The sequence below is a fragment of the Wyeomyia smithii genome, chromosome 1 (assembly GCF_029784165.1).
Source record: "Wyeomyia smithii strain HCP4-BCI-WySm-NY-G18 chromosome 1, ASM2978416v1, whole genome shotgun sequence".
Taxonomy (NCBI): domain Eukaryota; kingdom Metazoa; phylum Arthropoda; class Insecta; order Diptera; family Culicidae; genus Wyeomyia; species Wyeomyia smithii.
Genome location: NC_073694.1, coordinates 85,176,500 through 85,196,086, shown reverse-complemented (window position 1 = coordinate 85,196,086; position 19,587 = coordinate 85,176,500). Strand labels below are relative to the sequence as shown.

Genomic DNA, 19,587 nt, shown 5'->3' with positions numbered 1-19,587 from the left:
CGGGTGGAAGACATCGCATTTCGATGCCGAGGTATTTGCAGAAGCAATGAGAAGAGAGCGCGAGGGGGGCAGTTGGCTCCGCCCTAGTGCTGACCAATTAGTTGCCACATTATCGCGGGCGTGCGACGCCACCATGCCTAGGACCCGCCAACCTAGGAATGGTAAGTCACCGGTATACTGGTGGACCGACGCGATAGCGGACCTCCGTAGCGCGTGCCTCCGTGCAAGACGGATGTTGCAACGTGCACGTAACGATGCACAGAGGGTAGAGCGCCGTGTAGTATTCGGATCTGCAAGATCGGCGCTTAAAAGTGCGATAAAGGCGAGCAAAAGGGCCTGCTTCGATAGGCTATGCGCGAGTGCCAATACGAATCCGTGGGGCAACGCCTACAGAGTCGTAATGGCGAAGACCAAAGGCGTGTTGGCGCCTGCAGAGCGATCACCAGCGATGCTGGAGCGCATCATCGAGGGACTCTTTCCACGACACGAGCCAAATCCTTGGCCTCCGGTTGCTGAGTCTCACGTCCGACGTTCCAGTATCTCAGACACAGACCAGGGATGGTCGGCCAACCTGCCGGGCATCCAATCCGTGAGAGACGGCAGCCGTGCAGAGGTTGTGGAGGAGGTAAGGGTTACGAATGAGGAACTCATCGTGATCGCCAACTCCCTAAAGGTGAGCAAGGCACCGGGACCGGATGGAATCCCGAACTTGGCCATCAGGACGGCCATGAAAGTGGCCCCTGATCTATTTCGAGCAGTCATGCAGAAGTGCCTGGATGACTGCCTCTTTCCGGACAGGTGGAAGCGACAGAGATTGGTGCTGTTGCCGAAGGCTGGGAAACCGCCAGGGGACCCATCGGCATACAGACCTATCTGTCTGCTGGACACTACGGGCAAGGTGCTTGAGAGGATTATCCTCAACAGACTGGTGAAGTACACAGAGGGTGTAAACGGTCTGGCAAGTAACCAGTTCGGCTTCCGGAAAGGTAGATCCACGCTGGATGCTATTCTCTCTGTCACCAAGACGGCAGAGGTAGCACTCCAGCATAAGAGTTGGGGCATTCGCTATTGCGCAATCGTCACGCTTGACGTGAAGAATGCATTCAATAGCGCCAGTTGGGACTCCATAGCGCTCGCGCTTAGGAGCATCCACGTACCGGTGTCGTTGTACAAGATTTTGGAAAATTATTTCCAGAATCGGGTACTAGTTTACAACACGGAGGAGGGTCAGAAGTGCGTCCCAATCACCGCAGGGGTACCGCAAGGTTCCATCCTGGGCCCGGTGTTGTGGAATGTCATGTATGACGGGGTGTTGAAACTAAAGTTCCCTGTAGGGGTTGTGATCGTCGGTTTCGCAGACGACATCACGCTAGAGGTCTACGGCGAGTCGATCGAAGAGGTCGAGTTGACGGCCGCGCACTGCATACGCAAGGTCGAAGACTGGATGCACTCTAGGAAACTGGAGTTAGCGCACCATAAAACGGAGGTTACGGTTGTGAACAACCGCAAATTAGAGCAACAGGCGGTGGTCAGAGTCGGTGACTGCACCATTACCTCAAGGCGTTCCTTGAAGCTCTTGGGAGTTATGGTTGACGATAAGCTCACATTTAAGAGTCACGTCGACTATGCCTGTAAGAGGGCTTCAACGGCCGCTGCAGGACTATCTCGAATGATGTCCAATAGCTCAGCGGTATATGGCAGCAAGCGTAAACTTCTTGCCAGCGTGGTTTCGTCCATACTTAGGTATGGTGGGCCAGCGTGGTCCAAAGCGTTAGGTACCAACAGTCATCGTCGAAAACTGGAAAGTACCTACAGGCTCATGTGCCTGAGGGTTGTGAGCGCGTACCGTACAGTGTCATACGACGCAATCTGCGTCCTGTCCGGCATGATGCCTATCAGCATAGCCATTAAGGAGGACGTAGAATGCTTCGATCAACGTGACACAAGGGGTATACGAGGCACCAGAAGGTCATTCTCGATGATCAGATGGCAGCAGGAATGGTCCAATTCCGCAAAGGGTAGATGGACGCATCGACTTATTCCGGACGTATCCGGATGGGTCGGGAGGCGCCATGGAGAAGTTAACTTCCACTTGACACAGATTCTGTCAGGTCATGGTTGCTTCAGGCAGTATCTACACAGATTCGGGCATGCGGGGTCCCCCATGTGTCCCGAGTGCGCGGATGCGGAAGAAACTGCTGAGCATGTCTTCTTCGTGTGCCCTCGTTTTGTGCATGCGCGGAGCGACATGATGGTAGTGAGCGGGCCAGACACCACTCCGGACAACCTAGTTCGGAGGATGTGTAAAGACCCAAACATTTGGAGGGCGGTTTGTACAGCCGCCTCTCAAATAGTTTTAGAATTGCAAAACAGGCGACAGGTTGATCACCGACACGCCAGTGTTAGCTAACGGCCAGTCTCCAGGTTAGTTAGCTAAGTTAGCAAAGAGATCTATAGAACCAAGAGGGTGCACAGAGCACAAAAGCCGCTCCCCGAAGCAATACCTAGCGGTGGTCCCGGGGAGTATTATGGGCTGGAGACTGGAGGGGGTTTTAGTGGGTCCGGTCACTGATTCAAACCAACCCCACACTCCCTGAGGTTGGTCCACCTCAGGGGTTTGGATGCAAATTTCCCCTCCACCTGAAAAAAAAAAAAAAAATAAAATATATATATATATATATATATATATATATATATATATATATATATATATATATATATATATATATATATATATATATATATATATATATATATATATATATATATATATATATATATATATATATATATATATAAATATATATATAAATATAGTATATATATATATATATATATATATATATATATATATATATATATATATATATATATATATACATATATATATATATATATATATATATATATATATATATATATATATATATATATATATATATATATATATATATATATATATATATATGTATATATATATATATATATATATATATATATATATATATATATATATATATATACTTACTTTGAGAGCGACAGACCGATTATCGATCCAGTGCCGAATCCAGAATACGTCGCCATGTCCTTCGGTCTTGGGCTGCTATCCTCCAATCGCCCCTAACACCTATTTCGCGTGCATCCTCGTCGACAGCACACATCCAACGAGTGCGGGGTCTACCTCGAAGTCGACGACCTCTATCGGGATTCCTGCTAAATATAGCCTTCGCTTGACGCTCATCCGGCATCCTCGCTACATGCCCAGCCCACTGAAGCCTGCCGTGTTTTATCCGCTTTACTATATCCGCCGATTTGTATGCCTGGTACACTTCATGGTTCATGCGTCTGCGCCAAACACCATTTTCTAGTTTTCCGCCAAGGATTGAACGCAAAATCCTACGCTCAAAAACACCAAGAGCTCGCCGATCAGCCTCTTTCAGCGTCCATGATTCATGGCCGTAGAGAGCCACCGGAAGAATCAGTGTTTTATAGAGTGCAAGTTTAGTACGGATTTGCAGACTGCGGGACCTTAGCTGGTTACGTAGTCCGTAAAAGGCCCTGTTTGCGGCTGCTATCCGCCTCTTTATCTCACGGCTAACCTCGTTGTCACATGTCACTAATGTTCCCAGGTAAATAAATTCGTCGACTACTTCAAATGTTTCCCCATCTAGCACCACCGCAGCACCAACATCCGACGGACTACCACGCACTCTGCCAGCCACCATGTATTTCGTTTTGGCAAAGTTTATGACGAGCCCAAATCTCGCAGCTTTCCTCCTGAGAGGTCCGAAGGCCGCTTCCACAGCTCTACGGCTGATACCAATGATGTCGATATCGTCCGCAAAACCGAGAAGCATGTGCGACTTCGTAATGATGGTGCCGCTTCTCTGCACACCAGCCCTCCGTATAGCACATTCCAATGCGATGTTGAACAATAAGTTCGACAGCCCGTCGCCCTGCTTCAAACCATCTAACGTCACGAATGAGTCCGATATCTCACCGGCTACCCTGACGCTTGATGTAAAACCTTCAAGCGTGGCACGAATCAGCCTAATCAGCTTTGTTGGGAAGCCATGTTCAATCATAATCTGCCATAACTCATTTCTCTTGACTGAATCGTACGCTGCCCTGAAGTCTATGAACAGATGGTGCGTCTGCAAGTTGTATTCTCGAAATTTATCGAGGATTTGTCGCAAGGTAAACATTTGGTCCGTCGTGGAGCGTCCCCCTCGAAAACCGCATTGGTACTCGCCAACAAAGGTCTCCTGCAACGGCCTCAGTCTGTGGAACAGGATGCGGGAGAGAATTTTGTACACGGTATTGAGAAGAGTTATGCCCCGATAATTGCTACAGTCCAGGCGATGGCCTTTTTTGTAGATCGAGCATATGAGACCCTCCAACCAGTCCGAGGGCAATTCTTCATTAGACCACACTCTTAGCATGATCCGATGGATGGCACGATACAGCTGTTCGCTCCCGACTTTGAAGAGTTCGGCGGGAATGCCGTCCTTCCCAGCTGCTTGCAGTTTCTCAGCTCTTTCACTGCTTTCTTCACCTCGTCCATGGATGGTGGATCCACAGCTTGACCATCATTCTCAATAGTCATCCAACAGCACACTGAAGTGTTCCTTCCAACGCCTGGCCACCTCTGTTTTATCGGTTATCAGGTTCCCCTTCCTATCGTTGCACATGACAGGGGCTGACACGTTTCGATTCCTGATTCCGTTGACCTTCTTGTAGAAGCTCCTCGCATCGTGCCTGGAGAAGCAACCTTCCGCCTCCGCAAGAATACGCTCCCAATGCTGTCGTTTCTTCCGGCTATGGAGTCTCTTTTCAGCGGCTCTTGCATCTCGATATCTACCCATGCTCTGACGAGTCACAGCCGTGGCCAACATGTGACCCCTGGCGCGGTTCTTCTCTTCCGTCACTCGCTGGCACTCAGCGTCAAACCACTCATTGGGCGCAGCTGCCGCAGTTGTACCCAACACTTCTAGCGCTGTAGTGCTGATCGAACTGTGGATGTGCCTCCACTGTTCATTCAGGTTCCCTTCAAATCTTTCCTCAATCCGTTCATCAACTTTCTGCGAGTACTCTGCAGCCACTCCTTCAGTTGATAGCCGCTGGATGTTCAACTGCATCCTCCTCGTTGCCTTGGATTTCAGCACGTTGGACAGCCGGGCGTGGATTTTGGCTACTACGAGATAGTGATCCGAGTCAACGTTCGGTCCTCTGAACGACCTCACGTCTGTAACGTCTGAAAAGTGCCGTCCATCAATCAGAACGTGGTCAATTTGAGAGCAAAGCTCTCCATTCGGGTGCATCCAGGTGTGCTTACGTATGTTCCGGCGTGCAAAATAAGTGCTACATATAGCCACCCCCCTAGCTGCAGCGAAATTAACAAGCCTCAGGCCATTGTCATTCGTAGTAGAGTGGAAGCTTTCCCTACCAGTTACGGGGCGGAAGAAGTCTTCCTGCCCGACCTGTGCATTTGCATCTCCGATGACAATCTTTATATCGTGTCCTGGGCACTCATTGTATGTCTTTTCCAGGAGCTCATAGAACTCCTCTTTTTCGTCATCGGGTTTCTCGTTGGTCGGTGCGTACACATTTATTAGGCTGTAGTTGAAGAATTTGCCCTTAATTTTCAACACGCATATACGGTCACTGATCGGCCTCCATCTAATGACACGCTTCATCTGTTTTCCACTTAGCACGAAACCGACTCCTCTTTCTGCTTTCACGCCGCCGCTATAGTAGATGTGGTACTTAAATGAAGTGTCCGCAATAGGATCTACTGTTCGGAATTCGCGTTCTCCCGATTTCGGCCACCGCACCTCTTGGATAGCTGCAACCTCCACATTCACCTTCCGCAGCTCTATAGCCAGGATACTACCCTTACTAGGGCTGCGATACCTAGTCTCGCGACGGGGCTGCCGTCTTTGATATAGCTGGCGAGACACCGCGTTTCATGATTCAGCCGCCCGCTCCGGATCAGACGCTGTTGTACGCCGCCCCTAACATGGGGAAAAAGCCGCGTACGTTCCCCCTTCCCAGTCAGCATACGACCAAAGTTTCCACCGGGGTTGGTTACCCGATCTCCGCTAAGGTTACTCGTATCCCTGTATATATATATATATATATATATATATATATATATATATATATATATATATATATATATATATATATATATATATATATATATATATATATATATATATATATATATATATATATATATATATATATATATATATATATATATATATATATATACTATATATATATATATATATATATATATATATATATACTATATATTTTTTATATACTATATATTTTATATACAGTCAGGTTTTATTTTACGCGGGGGATACGTACCTCGTAAAAAAACCGCGTTAATTCGAAAATCCGCGTAAAAAAAAACGCGTTAATTCAAAAATCCGCGTAAAAAAAACCGCGTTAATTCAAAAATCCGCGTAAAAAAACCCGCCGTAATTCGAAAATCCGCGTAAAAAACCGCGTTAATTCAAAAATCCGCGTAAAAAAAACCGCGTTAATTCAAAAATCCGCGTAAAAAAACCGCGTTAATTCAAAAATCCGCGTAAAAAAAAAACGTTTTTTTTAAAATCCGCGTAAAGTAGTCCACCAAGAAGGGCTTTAGAAAAAACCCTAGACGCTCTAGAACCAGTATTAAAAATTGTCCTCTTCGACGGTCATTCCGGATCTTTCGGTGGGCGGAGAGTATTTTTTGGACTAAGTCTTTAACTAGATAAACATTTAAACGTTTTTGGTTCCAACCCACGTTAATTCGGAAATTCGTGAAAATTTTTTTGAATTAGCGCGGTATCGCGTAAAAAAAAACCGCGTTAATCCAAAAATCCGCGTAAAAAAAAACCACGTTAATTCAAAAATCCGCGTAAAAAAAACCGCGTTAATTAAAAAATCCGCGTAAAAAACCTCGTAAAAAAACCGCGTATAAAAAACCGCGTAAAAAAAACCTGACTGTACTATATATTTGATATATACTATATATGTAATATATACACTAAATTCGCTTTTTACGCGGGGAATACGTGCCGCGTAGAAGAAAACCGCGTTAATTACGGAATCCTCGTAAAAAAAACTAGTAATTTCCGGAATATGGAGAATCCGAGCATAAATTCTGCAATCCGAGTGAAGAGAAACCGAAATCCGCGCAAAAAAAATACCGCGTAAATTCCGGAATTCGCGTAAAAAAACCGCGTACATTCCGGAATCCGCGTGAAAAAAACCGCGTAAATTCCTGAATCCGCGTAAGAAAAAATCTGCGTATAAAAACGCGCAAAAAGCGACCTTAGTGTATATACATATGTGATAGTGTTGATATGTCACCGTTTGTGGAAGAACACACAATATAAATTCTTAAGAAATATAAGTAAATAATTAATTCATCACAAAACATCCCCCTTATTAAAAAAAAGTGGAACCAAGCCCACAAGTAGAGTACTAGAATAGAGAAAGGCCGAGAAGAGGCCATTAGGATAACAGAGATAGGTAGTGGTTCTGCGAGGGGAAATCGTCTCTCGCGAAATGCACACTAGGGCTAGCAAGTTTTTATTATTATTTAATCTTAAATTAAACGCGATTCCGTGTGGTCCTTCTGGCCGCACTTACGGGATCATTAGTTTCGCATCGGAAAATATCACAAGTTCCCGGTAGAGGGTCCGGAGTAACCCCTACACAATAACCAATGTTATCATTCATGCACGTCTCGCATATAATATTATAATTTTCAAGCGCGGAAAATAAGAGTTTTTGATATTTTAACAGTTCAAATGAATAATGCAGTGTTTTTGATGAAGCATCATTTTACAAACAGTTTTTTTTTTTTCATGAGTATTTCTCATTGGGTAGGTTGGGCACTGCCGGTAGATGCATAACCTAAAAAATCAGAAAGTGTTGTCAGAAATGTAACATCCTACTAGTAGCAGCACATAGTAAAAAGCTACGTAAATATAAACGATTGTCAGGGCGCAAGTAGTGGCAACAATCATCACTGGCCGCTACTATAGAAGCGTTTTTTCGCATCAAATGTCGTTAATGAATAGTGAAACAGGAAAAGAAAACTCTGTTTTGGTTTGACACATTGCACATTGTTCGTTATTTGCTTAGAATTGAATTGAAAAACATGCCCTCTTGCCCCGTACCGCGATCAGCATCATGTTTTTAGCTTATTAAATAATTCAAATATGACAAAAGAATCATTTTCTTAAGTTTCTAATGCAGTAACTATTGAGTATTGTTCTCACTCCATGTAGTTAAAATGTTTTCAGTAGGTTTTAAATATTTCTCGTCAGGTATGGGAGAGTTACACGATTTTTTTCATGCAATTATGAGTTACTTTTCTCGTGGTGTGGGATTTTGGAGAGCGAATTGTGAATTTTGGAGAGTGAATTGTCCTGCCGAAATAAAAATGGTCAATTTACTCCACACCCCGTCCAACTTATCGCACCTTAGGGGTTAGTTTATTATTTTGACATCCTTTCAAAAAACATAAAACATCCGCAAAATTGCAAGCTGTTCTGAGCAGATCATATTTTTTATAGAAGCTATATAGAGTTAACACAACATTATCATGTACATAATGAGTTTTTGACATAATATTTCCACAGGTCACAGAACATTATGACCAGAAATGATCAACTAGCCCCACATTACCCTAATACAAACTTGTCAAATATTTTATCTATCTAACGTAATATTGATAAATATTATCTATCATGTGGTTATTCGGTTATTATCGTTTGAAATCATTGTTTCCAAAGTCTGATTAAGCTAAAATATTGTATGAGGACATTTTTCAAAAGAGGAAACTTTTGAGCCCTTCTATCAATCAAAATTCGAAGGTCAATTTTTTCCGAGGATCAAAGAATACTTACCTCACATTCCAAAATATGCGTTTCGCAGCACCTTATCAAATTTGTTTTTTCCCTTTGAAACGAACCATTTCTAACTGAAATAAAATCCGTCATGGACCAACTATCTACATCAGATGTTAAATGATCTGGTATTGTGTTTAATAAGAGTTTCGCGCTGCAAAATAAAATAACATTATTTTGAAGAAAAAGTTTGTCTACCGTAACCGAATATCATAAGTTATAAACAAAGAACAAGCAATTGTTGTACTTACTCTTCAGCAAAACGACAATTAATAATAAAATCTCGTATATATTTCAAGTTTATCCTTACGGACCGTGCAGCATATAAAATACGAACTTTCTCGTATAACTTTGGGTTTAGATGATTAATTCTGTACAGCGGACATGCCGCAATATCATTTAGCAAATGGTATGAGAAACTACTCACAGGATGAAATGTGAAATCCCACCTACATTTTTACAATACGTGATGAAAATTCATTAACTGGATTAAAAACACAAATTACCGTTCGATAACTTTGGCCGGAATTGCTGACATTTGGTTTTTATGGCAACCAGAGCAGTTGTATTTACCCAAGTAATGGCAGTATCTAAATCGATTAGAATAGGCAGGGGCTACCTTCATACCACATCCAGTACAACGAAAATTTTGCTTTGCCATTTGTGTTCGACGGCTAAAATGAAAAAAAAAAAAACACGTAGTTCAAACAAAAAAATGTATAATTTATATTACAACAAATAAAAGGCTCTTCTACAACTCTGGCTAGCGTAGTTCAGTTAACTATTTCATCGGTATGGCTAGCTATAACATAAGCAACAATATTTATGAAAACTACAGTTTTCGCGGATTTCGACTCAGAAAGCTTCCATTTACTTATTGGTGATTCAATATCACTATAATGAATTGCTTATATGTTGATGCGGGCATCAACTTATTGGTTGTAATAATTTTTTATATACACCAACAACAACAACAACATTTATTTAAAATTAATTTTTTTTAAATATTTAATTTTTAAAACTCTGACGATTTTATGTCGATATTCCGAAATATCTTAAATCAAAACAGTTGATCAGATTTTACACAATGTTTAAAAGTAAAGACCAACAGCATTATTACTACGATTTGGGGGTAAAATATGTGCAGCATGTCTGTGTACGTTAAATGTCTTATTTATTTTTCAAAATTGAAAAAAAAAAATATTGCTCTATCTTGAAGTACAACTTCTTGAGAACATTTTTGTAAATTTTCCTAGAGCCTGATGCTCAAATCAGGGAAAAAGTTGGATAGATTCCAAGTGCACCTCGTCACGGTTGCCATTAGCCAAACTTGAAACTCGATATGGTGTTTTGCAAAAAAATGGCTTTGCCGAGTTATAGCTGGTTTTCCTCATTTTTTTTATAAATGATCGTTATTAACGTTTTCGGTCGTAATCGATATTTTTAATCAACAAATAACTTTTCGTTATCGAATAACTGTACTTTTAGAAAACTACAATTTCAATGCATATGAAAATTGCTACACACTTTTAAAAAATCCAAACTGCTTGTTTTCTCGAGCAAAAAGGTTTACAATCCCCATCATGTTTTTGAGCTTTTCATAGTCTATCCTTAATGAATTACAACGGGTACTGCCTTACTCCATCACTTGACAACCTAATTTTAATGGCAATGCCATGACATTACAGAACTTATTGTAGCTATAAAGAAACGTTCATAATCAACGGACAGTGGATATTATGTCTTTCTTACATCTCAAAATTGCCTGGCGCCCTTCATTACGTTTTTGTCGATGCACCTGCATCAGAAGTTCTTCAGAACCTTTAGCCATGTGCTAATTTAACACGTGTGGTAACTTGTAGTCAGAACAGGAGTGTTTGCGTTGCCACACACAAAAAAATAACAAACTTTAGCGTACTTTAGGTTCAGAGTTTGCTTGGTAAAAAGACAATTTGAGTAACTTTCGATTTTCGTGCGCGTGACTGAAAGACAAGCAAACTATATATATATTCCGATAATATAATATATGAATAATATGAAAAATGTAAATTTTTTTTAAAACTTGAAAGTTTTTAAAATTCATTGATATAGCCAAAACTGGTGCACTTGCCATAACTGGCCCACCTACCCTGACTATAAATTAATTATATCAAGATGGACGTTTTCTTAAATCCTAGCTTTTTTATGAATTCTGCAAATATATTTAGCTAATATTGGAATTCTGCAAATATATTTAGCTAATATTGGAGGGAGAAAACACCAGATCTCGACATTTAAATCACTTTAAGACATTTGGCATCAAAAAAATTTCGATATCGACAATTTCAAGACAGTGTTGAAGATCTGAACCACACATTCTGCGAGTGCCGACGAGTAACTGCATTATGGACTTACCTTCAGCGGCAAATAACGATAATCTTTGGCAACTGGTTGAAACTTACTTCCAATCTCTTTCAATCAGTGGATCATACATACAATATATATATATATATATATATATATATATATATATATATATATATATATATATATATATATATATATATATATATATATATATATATATATATATATATATATATATATATATATATATATATATATATATATATATATATATATATATATATATATATATATATATATATATATATATATATATATATATATATATATATATATGTATATATATATATATATATATATATATATATATATATATATATATATATATATATATATATATATATATATATATATATATATATATATATATATATATATATATATATATATATATATATATATATATATATATATATATATATATATATATATATATATATATATATATATATATATATATATATATATATATATATATATATATATATATATATATATATATATATATATATATATATACGTTACACCACGACCGACCGGCCTAGGCGCACCCGGAGCCGAGACGTCAGCAAAAACCCAGCTGAGGCCCGTAGCAACAAGCGGAGGAACCAAACCAGCAACGAAACCATAAATTGACAATCGATGACGACTGCAGGATTCGATCGAACCACGCGGACAAAGGCTGCATCAGAATTGAACCACCGGAGGAACGACGAGTCAGCGGATTTAGTTTATTTAAGCTTTCTAGATTTAATTTTCAATTCAGTCTTGTGTGTAATTCAGTAGTGATCGGACATTAAAGTGTTAATCGTAGTAATAAAGTTTTTTTTAGTTCCCGCGATAAATCACGGAATAATTGGCGCAGTCGCAAGGCCAAGTGGTTAGACAAAGTGAACAGTGTTAACAGAGTGAATATCTAGTATCACAGTCACCGAGTTCTACAAAGAGGAACAGCCCACGTCTATGGCAGACAACTGATACACCCAGCAAGAACAACCCCTGAGTGAACATCAAGGACTTGCGGATATCAGAGGACCGATCCCGCCATTTGGAAACCTACCCCATCCATCCGTCACTTCACACCAAGACTCCAGGAGATGAAAGCAGTAATCTTCCTGTAAGTAACCACAATCATTTTTCTAAGATTAACACAAACAAAACCATACTAATTCAGAGGTGCGAGCCCCCACCAGCGGTAAGCGGACACCTGAAATATCACAAAGTGAAAAAACAAAACTAACAACTAACCGTGAAAGTGCAGTGTAAGTGAATACTGACAACAAATCTATACGCAATACAAAGCAAACGAAGTTAATTTATTATAATGGCCGAGCGCGACTTAATGATCTCACCAGATCTCGCAGCCCCAGAACTTTATGAAGAAGAGCCACAACCAGCTCCTCAACCAGCCCCACAACCGGCAATCACAATTGAGGGTTTACTTCAGCACATAAGAAGTTTAACCCAGAACCAAAATGAGTTGATTGAACAACTCAGAAATTTAAAAGAGAAGGCGGATGATCCTTTTATGCAATTCAGGACTCCAGACCCAATCAAAAATCTAACAACATTTAGTGGAAATAAAAAAGAGACCCATGCATGGCTGGAAGACGCGGAAAATACTCTCGAACTTTTTAGAAGATACCGAGATGAACCAGTGTATAGCCAATTAGTCAGGGCAGTGAAAAATAAAATTACGGGCGAAGCCAAAGAGATTTTGATCGCTGCTGGCAACCCGAACAGCTGGCTAGAAATTAAAGAGGTGATTTTGAATTCCTACGGGGATAGACGTGACCTTACGTCACACATCCAATCATTATTTTACATAACACAAGGGAAAAAGACAATTCCTGAGTATTATAATAAAATCAAAACCATCGACACCGCTATCAAATCGACAGCGGCGACGATGGAAGATTATCAGAATGCAACTAAGGCAATAAACAATTTAGTAAGCTTGATGACGCTTACTAGATTCATAGATGGCCTCACAGACGAATTGTCTATGCATGTGAGGAGCTATCGACCAAAAACATTGGAAGAAGCCTACGCTATAACAACGCAATACGCGAATGCCGCGTACAGGCAAAAATTTAACAAACATTCCAGTTCAACCTCTAACAATTCATTCAATTCAAAACCGTTTTCAAATTCCAACAACGGTAATCAGACGAATACAAAACCCAACTACACGAACAACAACAACAACAGCAACAACAAGCACGGTAACACGTTCAACGCGAAACCGAACGGATCAGGGAAATTTAAAACCCCTAGAGGTCCACCGGTGGACGACGACGTTTCAATGAAAACCGCAAAGTCCCGTACGGAGGTGAACAACCACGAAACCAAACCAAAACAAGAAAGCGAATTCAGCAAAAACCACGAGGAGGAGTACGACACCTCTAATCAGCTGGAGGAATCAGCTCTGAACTCGGAAGACGATGATTACTTCATCGGCGAGGAGTTGAATTTTCACGTGGTAGAAGAGCCACGTCGAAAAATATAAAAAGCGATAACAATTTTGTACCTTATATAATAATTCAAACCTCGAAAGGTGAGATGAAATTTTTGATCGACACGGGAGCGAACAAAAATTATATTTCACCCGAGCACGTAAACATTGAAAATTGCAGAACTGAGAATGGAATCAGGGTAACGAATATAAGTGGAACACACATAATAAACAAATCAGCTTCTTTTGATCCATTTCAGATCAAGAAGAAATTGAAATTTTATATTTTTAAATTCCACAAGTTTTTCGATGGATTAATAGGTTACGAGTCATTAAGAGACTTAAATGCTCAAATCGACATTCGTAATAATTCCTTGAAAATCGGACGAAAAACAATAAAAATGCAAAAAAAATTCCCTGAAGAGCAAGCATTTAACATAAATGAACAAGAATTTCAGTACATCGCACTGAAAACCAAAAAGAACGGTGATTTCATAATAGCGAATGAAAAGAAATACAATTCATTCACTATTTTACCTGGTATCTACAGAAGCAGCAATAATAAAGCTTTTGTAGCGATTCAAAATTTCTCAAAATCTTCACAAGAAATAAATTCGAGTGAAATCGAAATGGATTAGGATCCGTTCGATTTAACCGAATTGCCAAAGCAAATAAACATGACAAACTATACCTTTCGTGACGACCACATGAATAGGGAAGAAAAACAAGCCCTCGAAACGGTGATCGATCAGTACAGAGATGTTTTATACGTGGAGTCCGACAAACTGTCATTCACACACAAAATAAGACATAAAATTCGAACGGTAGATAGTATCCCAGTCCATACGAAATCATATAAATATCCCTACGTTTATGAAAGCGAAGTACAAAAGCAAGTTAAAAAGATGCTAAACGATGGAATTATAAGAGAATCAATCTCACCATACACCTCACCCGTATGGATAGTCCCGAAAAAGGCAGATGCATCTGGTCACAAGAAATTTCGTTTAGTGATCGACTACAGAAAGCTAAATGAAAAAACTATCAACGACAAGTACCCCATACCCGAGGTTACCGACATCTTGGATAAACTGGGAAGGGCTACATATTTCTCAACTATTGATTTAGTTTCTGGCTTCCACCAGATCCAGCTGGCAGAAGAAGACACAGAGAAAACAGCATTTTCTGTGAACGGAGGAAAGTACGAGTTTACTCGCATGCCATTTGGGTTGAAAAACGCCCCGGCAACTTTTCAAAGGGTAATGGACTGTATACTAAGGGATTTAATTGGAGTATGTTGTTTCGTCTATATGGACGATATAATCATATTTTCCAGTTCACTTCAGGAACACAAGAAAAATTTAGCACAAGTTCTAAAAAGACTTAAAGAAGCTAGACTAAAAATTCAGCTAGACAAGTGCGAATTTTTTTAAAAAAGAAACGCAGTTTCTAGGTCATACTGTCTCTGAAGATGGAGTAAGACCAAACAGTGACAAAATAGAAATCATAAAAAAATGGCCAATCCCTAAAACAGAAAAAGAAGTTCGTCAATTCTTAGGAACGCTAGGCTATTATAGGAGATTTATAAAAGACTTCGCTAAAATAGTGAAACCGTTGACAGCACTTCTTAGAAAAGACGCGGAGTTTGAGATAACACCCGAAATAAACGCATGCTTCGAAAAGTGTAAACAAATTCTAACGCTAGATCCTGTGTTAATTTACCCCGATTTCAGCAAGGAATTTATTCTTACTACCGATGCAAGCGATTATGCAATAGGGGCAGTACTGTTGCAAGGGCCCGCAGGCAATGACAGACCCATAGCATACGCATCGCGAACTTTAAGTAAAACAGAGGAACGATACTCAACAACGGAAAAGGAATTTTTGGCAATCGTTTGGGCGGTCAAACATTTCAGACCGTATCTATACGGACGGAAATTCAAAATGTTTACAGATCACCAACCACTTACCTTCTCTATGACTAATGCAAATCACCGAATCATAAGAGGTAAACTGGCTTTAGAAGAATTTGACTACGAATTAATCTATAAACCAGGGAAACAAAACGTCGTCGCAGACGCGTTGTCTCGGATAAACCTAAAAAAACATAATCAAGTAAACGCACATTCACAATCATCGATGTCTTTAAACGTGGAACCCTCCGAACGAGAAGAGGAACTTTCAGATGATGAAAGTGACGACATGACAGTACACTCAGCGGATACAAGCGATGATTACTTTATTCCGTGCACTGAGAGACCAATCAACACATTCAGGACCCAAATTATTTTTAAAATCGGAAAAATAGAGATTACGGCATATGAACAGATCTTTCCCAAATTTCACAGGCACATAATAGTCAAACAAAGTTATACGGAAGAAGAAATAGTAGAAATATTAAAGCGGACTCTTAACCCCAGAGGTTCAAGTTGCCTCAAAATTCCAATCTCTTTAGTTCAATTAGTTCAAGAAACTTACCGGAAACATTTTTCAACTAATAGCCCCTACAAAGTTTTTATTTCAGAAACCCTTCTAGAGGACATACGCCTAGATGAACAACAGGATGAAATTGTGGCCACAGAGGAATCAAAGAAAATAAGAACCAGATAATGCAAAAATATTTCTTCCCACAACTTGATCGAAAGATTAAAATTTTGATAGATTCCTGTGATATCTGCAAAAAAGCCAAATATGACAGGAAGCCACCGAATTTGATAAGAAAAAGCATTTTCGGCAATAACCCTTTCGATCGAGTCCACATTGACATATTCTTTTTAAAAGGTCAAAAGTGGCTCACCATAGTCGATTCGTTTTCCAAATTTGCAAATGCCATACCTTTGGAAACTAGAACAATAGTGGACGTAAAAAATGCTATTACAGAACACATTAGACAATTTGGCAGACCGAAGACTATTGTGAGTGACCAGGAACCTTCTTTCAGGTCTATTGATTTCATCGGATTCCTTAACGACCTAGGAGTCGAGTTACATTTCGCGAGTAGTTCAAATTCAAACGGTATTGTAGAACGGTTTCATTCTACCCTAATCGAAATTTATCGAACAAACAAAATTAAATTCAACGATTTGTCTACAAGAGATCAAATTAATATCGCCGTCGATATTTATAACAACAGTTTTCACACCGCTATAAAAAATTTACCGCGTAATTTGGTATTCAATCATTCGGGCTCGACAAACATGGAAGAAATTTCGGAAAAATTTAAAAGCTTGCAATCAGCGGCTAAAATCGAACTGGATAAAAGGAAAGCTAAATATGAACAACAAAATAAAGATAACGAACAACCTGAACAATACAACCCAGGCGATGCTAAATACATTAAAATTTCCCAACGAATAACTAAAGACGTAAACCCTTACAAAATAACTACCATAAAAGAGAATAACGATCTTACATTTAAAGACATCAATGACGTAAAAATACACAAAAACAGAATAAAAAAATAATCGTTTAAATCAATAACTTAACTCTCGTTACAGATTAACTTACATCATCCTAATACACGGCACAAAATTTAAAGAAATATCATATAATAATGGCATAATTGCCATAAAACTAAAACAAGTTAGGATAAGAATAGGGTTTGAGAGAGTTATACACAAAATCAATATTAAATCCATTGCAAACAACATTGACTACATAGAAAAAACGACAGAAAACCTGAAAATAATAGATCATCTCCCTTGATAGATCACCCTTGATTACAAAATCCAATACGCAAGAGGAAAATTGTTGAGTTTATATCCCCGCAGAAATAGAAGAGCATTAGTTAACGCTTTAGGATCAGTAATTAAACTTATTGCAGGCAATCCAGATAACGATGATATGGAAATTATAAATCATAATTTAGAAACGTTAGAAAAGCAGGGAAACTTACTCTCTCAATCTTTATCAAGGCAAATAATTATAAACGAAAGAATTCAGAATAAACTGAATAATATTACAGATATTCTCAAGAAAATAAACAAACAAATTGTAGACCAAAATAATAACTCACTTACGACCAATACGGACTTGGAATACATTAATCTTATTATGAACCTTGACATGTTAATTCAAATTCTCACTAGCGTAGAAGAACAAATCGAATTTGCAAAGCTAAACATTTTGAATAGAAACTTATTTTCATTAGATGATAAATTGTACATTTATAACAGACTTAAAGCACAAAAATTGAATCTGGATTACTTAGATCAAATATTCCAATACAGCTCAGGAAGCGTAATTGTAAAAGGCGACGAAATCCTAATTTTGGCGAAAATACCCATCCTAGAAGACAACGAGTTCGACCTGATCAACATCCAGACGCTCAACTTAAACAACACACGAATCAGTACAGACATCAAGCTGGTGGCAAAGCACAGAGACATTATCTATAAACAAGAGCACATTTGTGACATCTGCGAAGCAACAACTCTTATCGAAGACGACTGTATCAACAACCTTTTGAATCATTTGACACCAAAATGTGTCCTAAAACCCGTCAGGCAACATATCAGAATACAAGAAATCAAAAAAGGAATCATACTATTGGATACGAATCAACAAGTATTGATTTCCGACTCATGTAATAACTCGAGATTAGTCAACACCCCGACTATTGTCGAAACAGACAATTGTACGATTAAGGTGATGAATCTCACATTTAATGGTCAAAAGCATCTAACAGACCACGAAGAATACCTCATACCAATCTATGGAAGGAAATTCATTCAACTCAACTACTCGGAAGAGCGGAATGAGATCACCCACATCAAACTGGAACACTTAAACAGTCTTCAAGAGATAAAGTTGGACCTGCATCGCTCGAAGAGGACAACAACCATCGGAGGAGGAATTCTCCTCACACTAACCTTTTTCTGCTCTTTTGCAATTTATATCATCAACAGAAGAACCAAATCTAAGGAAGATACCATCCTGAAAATCCATAAGCATGCTGAAACCACCACGGAACCTAAAGGAACCATTAGAAAAGGAGAACCCGCAACCTTACCGAGGCTCGTCTTTTTCGAAAAATCGTCCGAGGACGGACGACAATCTAAGGGGGGAGACGTTACACCACGACCGACCGGCCTAGGCGCACCCGGAGCCGAGACGTCAGCAAAAACCCAGCTGAGGCCCGTAGCAACAAGCGGAGGAACCAAACCAGCAACGAAACCATAAATTGACAATCGATGACGACTGCAGGATTCGATCGAACCACGCGGACAAAGGCTGCATCAGAATTGAACCACTCCAATATATATAGCCGACTAGCAAGCCACGGGCGCGAGAGTGACACAGCTAAATTTGAACCACTGCTTCGCGGCTCAGCAACTGCTATACCAAGCAGTCACTGAGTCGTTGTCGGACATCGCCATAATCTCGGACCCCTACCGAATTCCTTCCGGAAACGGTAACTGGATTTCGGACGGGTCCGGTATGGCGGCAATATAGACGACGAGCAGGTTCCCGGTTCAAGAGATAGTGTCAACTTCAAACGAAGGATACGCGGTTGCCAAGGTGAACGGAGTGTACTACTGCAGCTGCTATGCTCCGCCTCGTTGGTCTACCGAGCAGTTCGCAAGGATGATTGACCGAGCCACCGTGGAGCTGATCGGTCTATCACCGTTGGTAGTGGCGGGCGACTTCAACGCATGGGCAACTGAGTGGGGAAGTCGACGCACAAACCAGAGAGGCCGGATCTTGTTGGAGGCTTTGGCGAAGCTCAACATAGATCTGGCCAACGTCGGCTTGAAGAGCACCTTCAGTAGAAACGGCGCGGAGTCGATCATCGATGTGACATTC

General features: G+C 39.9%; 1 protein-coding gene across 2 annotated transcripts in view; it reads right to left on the bottom strand.

Annotated features, from left to right (window-relative positions):
* The window catches only part of LOC129725682 (run domain Beclin-1-interacting and cysteine-rich domain-containing protein), a 92,290-nt gene that overhangs the window by 13,746 nt on the left and 58,957 nt on the right, over positions 1–19,587 (bottom strand). For both annotated transcript variants that reach the window (XM_055681756.1, XM_055681766.1), the window contains exons 5-7: positions 9,428–9,595; positions 9,173–9,370; positions 8,922–9,075 (exon numbers count right to left, since the gene is read on the bottom strand). In XM_055681756.1, the coding sequence (XP_055537731.1) occupies positions 8,922–9,075; positions 9,173–9,370; positions 9,428–9,595 (520 nt within the window). The remainder of the gene's footprint in view (positions 1–8,921; positions 9,076–9,172; positions 9,371–9,427; positions 9,596–19,587) is intronic.